The 6,000-nt window shown below is 38.1% G+C and overlaps 1 protein-coding gene across 2 annotated transcripts in view; it reads left to right on the plus strand.

Moving 5' to 3' along the window:
- Positions 1 to 5,373, plus strand: part of LOC141273135 (uncharacterized) — a 57,050-nt gene extending 51,677 nt beyond the window's left edge. For both annotated transcript variants that reach the window (XM_073684578.1, XM_073684579.1), the window contains exon 7: positions 1,791 to 5,373. In XM_073684578.1, coding sequence (XP_073540679.1) covers positions 1,791 to 2,665 — 875 coding nt within the window. In that variant the 3' untranslated portion in view covers positions 2,666 to 5,373. The remainder of the gene's footprint in view (positions 1 to 1,790) is intronic.
- The last annotated feature ends 627 nt before the right edge of the window (positions 5,374 to 6,000 follow it).

Genomic DNA, 6,000 nt, shown 5'->3' on the forward strand with positions numbered 1-6,000 from the left:
GATCAAAATCGTCTATGGGTTCATGAAAAAATCTGACAGCACTCGGATACCATTCATGTGCTGTCTGTTTTTCACTGACTGATGGGAGAAACTTCTTTTTTTTCATCATCAGTGAAAATTACTGATAGAATTCTGATAGCAGACTGCTGAAGTCCCTTTTGTCTATCATGACGGTTCTCCTGTGAATGCCAGATTCTGGCTGGTGTTCATAGGAAATCATGCTTTTTTTTCTATACAGTCATGGATGAAAGTGTTGGTACCCTTAAAATTGTTCCAGAAAATGAAGTATTTCTCCCAGAAAATTATTGCAATTATATATATTTAGGCATACCACAGCTCCTGGTAGAAAAAGAGTATACAGGCAGGACAGCAAGGGACCACTGATTCTTTTTGTGAGGTAAGGCATTTCCCTGCCTGTTTTTAAGCAATGTTTTACTTCAAAGAAAGAATCATCTGTGATCCCGTGCTGTCCTGTCTGTATACTCTTTTACTTCCTCCCCTGCCCAGGAGCTGTGGTATGATCAGACCGTGTCCCTGCACGGTCAGACACAACCATTACTCAGTACAAACCAGGGGCACATTTATAAGATTATCTCAGCACAGGAACATTTTATCTACACACATCCAATAGTGGAAGTTATTATTATTCCAAGATCTATAGATTAAAATTATTTTTTTCATGAGACAGCCTCTATAAGTTTTCGTGAAATATCTAATATTTTCATACCTTGTTCAAGGTTTTGCACTATTTGACGCTCTTCAGCAAAAGTGAATTCCTTTTTCTTTCCCATATTGCTTGAAATCTGTGGCTGCTTAATAATGTAAAAATCCTTCTTATTAGTTTTCCTTTAATTGAGCTCACATGGCAAACTAATTATCACATGTGTTTGAGATTGATTTCAGTGAGACACAATATCATCCATAAGCAAAAAGTTACATTTTTATGACCCGTAAATCCAATTTACATAATAATTTGTACACTGGTCTTCTCCATGGCATGGAGAATTTGTGCGTTTCTGAGAAATGTTGCTCTGATTGGTTTTATAATATATGTATATGATTCACAATATGTAATGGTTTTAGCTTCTTTTGTCTGATACAAAGCTCCAGTGCTCCTCATTGACTTCACACAGACATATATTTGGGTAGTAAAGTAAAGCATATTCAAGAGCATTTTTATGTATTTTTTTTTTTAAATATTTTCTATACTTCCATAAGGATATATCGTGAGATTATAACTTTTTTATACACATTTTATAGTGTAAAAATTCAGTATACAGCATGACTATTTGTAATTAATTAAATAAAACGAAAACTGACCAGCATATCTTATAGTGTGAACACGTGCCTGCTGCAATGACTACATATAGTGCAAACGAAACAGAAAGCGCAGCAGTACTCTATAAAGGTCAAAATATATGAAGACATTGGAAACTTTAAATCTAGACTGTTTGTCACTCAATGAAACGTACTTACAAAATGAAGATCCTTAGCACATAAATTGGCCAATTCATGTATGCCCATCAACCGCGGCAAGGTGACCTCCTTCTGATGGGTCCTACCTACTTGATATGCCACTCTTGGACTATAAGCCTGCATTTAAATAGACAAACATGTCTCTACTGGGCTATGAGCCTACAATTTCAGAGCTGGTACAACTGATTTATATAGAACTAACATATCTAGGGGTAGTAGTAACTTTCTTTTGTACATGGCTTTATGATAGGATTGTAATATATAAAAACACTGTTTTGGCGGAATGCAAAATAATACATTGTTTTCCTGGACAGATAACGTCACAAGAGACAAGGAAAGACCTCTTTTATCTCCCGATGTTGAAGCAAAAGACAACAATATCGTCGAAGAGTTCCCCGGTGTGTCCCCAGTCTTTCATAGCAGAGAGCCATCGCAGAATTACAAGAAGCCTACTCCTTATCTATCACCTATTGTTCATGAATGTTCAGATTATAATGGAGGCAACATTTCTGCAAGTTGTGAACATGGAGAACATAAAGTGAACTTGAGTCTTCCCATTAACTTGAGAATTGGTAAAGATGAATGGCCATTTTCATGTTCAGAATGTGGGAGACGCTTCAAACGTAAGGATCACCTGAAGAGACATCAGACACTCCACAAAGACGAGAGACCTTATTCCTGTTCTGAGTGTGGGAAAGGTTACAACCACATGTCGGTTCTTGTCGAGCACCAGAGAATTCACACTGGAGAACGGCCTTTTCTATGTAATGAATGTGGGAAAAGTTTCATTTATAAATCGGCTCTTTTTATCCATCAGAAAATTCACTCGGGGAAAAGGCCATTTTTTTGCTTGTATTGCGGGAAATGTTTTACTAGGAAATCAGTTCTAATTGACCATGTGAAAATTCACACAGGGGAGAAACCGTTCTTATGTCAGGAATGTGGAAGAAGCTTTACCCAGAGATCAGCATTTGCCAAACATCAAAGAGTTCACACAGGGGAGAAGCCGTTCTCATGCTCGGTGTGTGGGAACTGTTTTGCCCAGAAATCATGCCTTCTTTTACATGAGGAAATTCACACAGGGGTGAAGCCATTTTCATGTTCTGAATGTGGCAAAAGCTTTATTAACAAAAGAGCTCTTGTTAGGCATGAAAAAATTCACACAAAGCAATTGATTTCATTGAATTGATTTCGGTGGAATCATTTTCCTGTTAGACATGTGGGAATTTATTTTTTTTTAACACGGCAATCACATTTTGTAAATGAGAACATTCACAAGAGAGCAGAGCAATCGGCATGATACAAGTTCCTGTAGGGTGGAAAATAACAAAAAAGAATATTTTCTGTATAAGTAATCCACTATTAAAATGTAATAAATGCTCTATACAATGGTGGGTCAGTTCTAATTACATGTAGTCACAAACTGTAACCGCATGCAGAATTAAAAGGGATTTAGACTCTGGGATCAGATTTTGATTACCTAATGTTAGGATAGGCCTTCAGTATGAGATCACCGGGGGTCTGACATTCAGTACCCCGGCCAATCAGCCGTCTGAGGAAGTAACCCTTGTACAAGTACAGTACAGAGACCCCTCAATGTTTATATTCCCCTCCTGCACACCACCTACTTGGGAGCATCTCAGCCACTTGACTAGCGACGATGCATGAATCCAATCCCGACAGTCTGATATTGATGGCCCATCCTAATAGGCCATCAATATTTTCATCCATGAAAACTATTTCATAGGTTTCATTTCTCCATTGCGAGTTTGCAATTTTTCATTTCATCCTTGAACTTTTCTCAGGAATTGTAAAATTCTCTGCATCTCAGCACAGCTTTAGCACTTTTGTCATGATCCATGCAGGAAGCTCAGTGAATATGATGGGTCATGCTTTCCCCCTCAGCCATTCTCACCCACCACAATATTCAATAGCTTTGATGAAACTACACAGTTCACAACACCTATTTTAGAAGAGACTGATGTACAAACGTTACTGATGCCTAGATTTTACCAACATCTTAGACCGTACTCTACTTTGTCTCGTCAGTAGAATCTGGAAATTCCCTCTTTCTCTTAGTAAGTCACCTGGCTGTAAATCCAACCAATGTCTTCACATCAGTGCCGATGGGGCTCACGATCTAAATCCCGGAAATGGGGATAATCTCATGATAAAAATCCTTTTTTTTTATTACAGCAAAAGTGCTAAAGGAGTAAGAGCAGAGAGGACAGAACGGACTCGGCCTACGGATTTTTCATGTCTTCAGATATCTGCTCAAACGAAGCAAAATGGCTGTAGGCTGAGTGCATAGACTTTTGTTGATCAGCGAGCCAACTTATAACTGAGAAGTTGCCGTGGTGCACCTTCTGGATTTTATGCATAGTGGCTGACACCAGTGAGTAGTGCCAGACATTCATCTTTTTTTGTGCAAATGCACAATTACAAACTGCGACCAGTTTTATTGCAGCCAATTAATAAGCATGCTATTAGATTGTAGGCATGCATGGTCAGGTTTGACTCTGTGACCCTAATTTTGCAAGCACTATGCTGATAGCGTTGGCATCACACCATACAATGCAGAAACCTCCAGCAATCACATCTGCATCTCTTGAGAGCCCTACAGAAAAAGGAGTTTAGGCTGAATCCACACGCACAGCTTTTAGAGTGTAGGTTCTAGTTTTGATTCAGCTTTTGCAGTATATAAGATCTCTGGCCCATTTTTTCCACTAATCTAGTAGTCTAGAATTTGTAATATTCCAACAAAGACTTACACAGCTACAGTTACCATACAGAGTTACTTTGCTGAGAAATCTTGGGTCCACTGAATAGTCATAGGAAATGAAGGCCATAAGAGTAAATTGTGCAACCTGAAGGACCCAGAGACCTTAATATATGCAGTTAAAGGAAATTTATCAATCAAAGGTTTAGTGTGTCCTAATTTTCTATTGTTAAAAATTGTTAAAAGGCTGGACACAGTTAACACTTGATCTATCATTTATAAGTGGTCGATAGGTTTACAAAGCCCAACCCTTCCCTCTCTGCAATGTGACTTCTGCACAGAGCACAAAATATAAAACCCATTAGATGAAGAGGTTATATAGGCCAAGTGAAATGTATTTATTACTTTGTTGTTTAAAATGTTGGCTTTCCTGCCCACTATGTTTGCCTTTTCTAGGCTTAATTATTCTTTAATTTTATTGCTGTACGAGTCTCTTTAATCTAATGACATTTTGATTCCCGAGATGCTTTTATAATCGTTGAGACTATTAAAGTTCTATCCTCAAGGGAATCTGTCACTAGATTTTTGCTACCCCATCTGAGAACAGCATGATGTGGTGATAGAGACCATGATTCCAGTTATATGTCACTTACTGGGCTTCCTGTTATCATTTTAATAAAAACACAGTTCTGTCTGCTGCAGATCTCCAGTCCTCTGAATATTGTGCTCTGTATAACCCCACACACCACTGATTGGTAGCTTTCTGCCCATGTACAGTGTACACAGAAACCTGCCAATCAGTGGTAGGGACAGGGTCATAAATATGGAGGACTACAAGACAGCAGGCTTACTAGTTCTTTACAGATAATCTCCTGCTAATAAAATAATTGTTTTATCAAAACCAACCACAACAAGCAACTCAGTAAGTGACATATCGCTGGAATCAGTCTCTCTTTGTACTTATATTATACTGCTCTCAGATTAGGTAGCAAAATCTGGTGAAAGATTCCCTTTTAAGCATTTGTGGTGTCTAGTTTTCAACTAGTTTTGTTTCCTGTGAAAAAGTTATATTCAACAAGACATTCCTTAGATTACCCTAAACTGACTTAGAAGATCAATCCAAAGTCACAATGAGAAGTGCATTTCTAAGTGATCGGGTCCATTCCTAGTTTTATTGTTGGGAGCCACAATGTGGCATGAAATAAGACAATAACAAATTTGTTTTCTTTGAGTTACTTTTGCAAAATAAAAACTTTGTTTAAAACTGTCATGTTGTAATTTAAATTTTTCCAAAACTGGAGTAAAAAGATCTTATTGATCAACTTGTGTCTGTTTTTTTAGTTCCTAAATTACTTTTAAAATGTCACTGCATAGTAGAGCAGCTATATGCGATTGGGCTGGCAGTTGGGAGCCGGTTTACCGAGCTCCCCAAAAGAAGTTTATAACCAAATCTGTCCTCTCTATCGCTATGTAAAGAAGTCTTTCTTGAAGAATGGAAAAAGATAATTTTGCAATATTATCTTTTTCCATTCTTCAAAAAAGACTAATTCTGGCGCTTAGCCTCAGCTCTTCCCAGTTGCCCTGGTGCGTTGGCAATCGGGGTGATGGTTATGGGGTTGCTGTCATCTGTGTAATGTCTGCTGACATCAAGCCCAGGGGTTAGTAATGGAGAAGCGTCGGTCAGACACCACCATTACTAACCCCGTAGTCAAAAGAAAGAAACACACACAAATGTCCTTTATTTTTAAAAAGCACTCCCTGACAAATTCCCTCTTTTACCCTTTTATTACCAGAAAAAAAATCAC

This window comes from Phyllobates terribilis, unplaced genomic scaffold (assembly GCF_046119375.1).
Source record: "Phyllobates terribilis strain yellow unplaced genomic scaffold, ASM4611937v1 Scaffold_5__5_contigs__length_657084704, whole genome shotgun sequence".
Lineage (NCBI taxonomy): Eukaryota > Metazoa > Chordata > Amphibia > Anura > Dendrobatidae > Phyllobates > Phyllobates terribilis.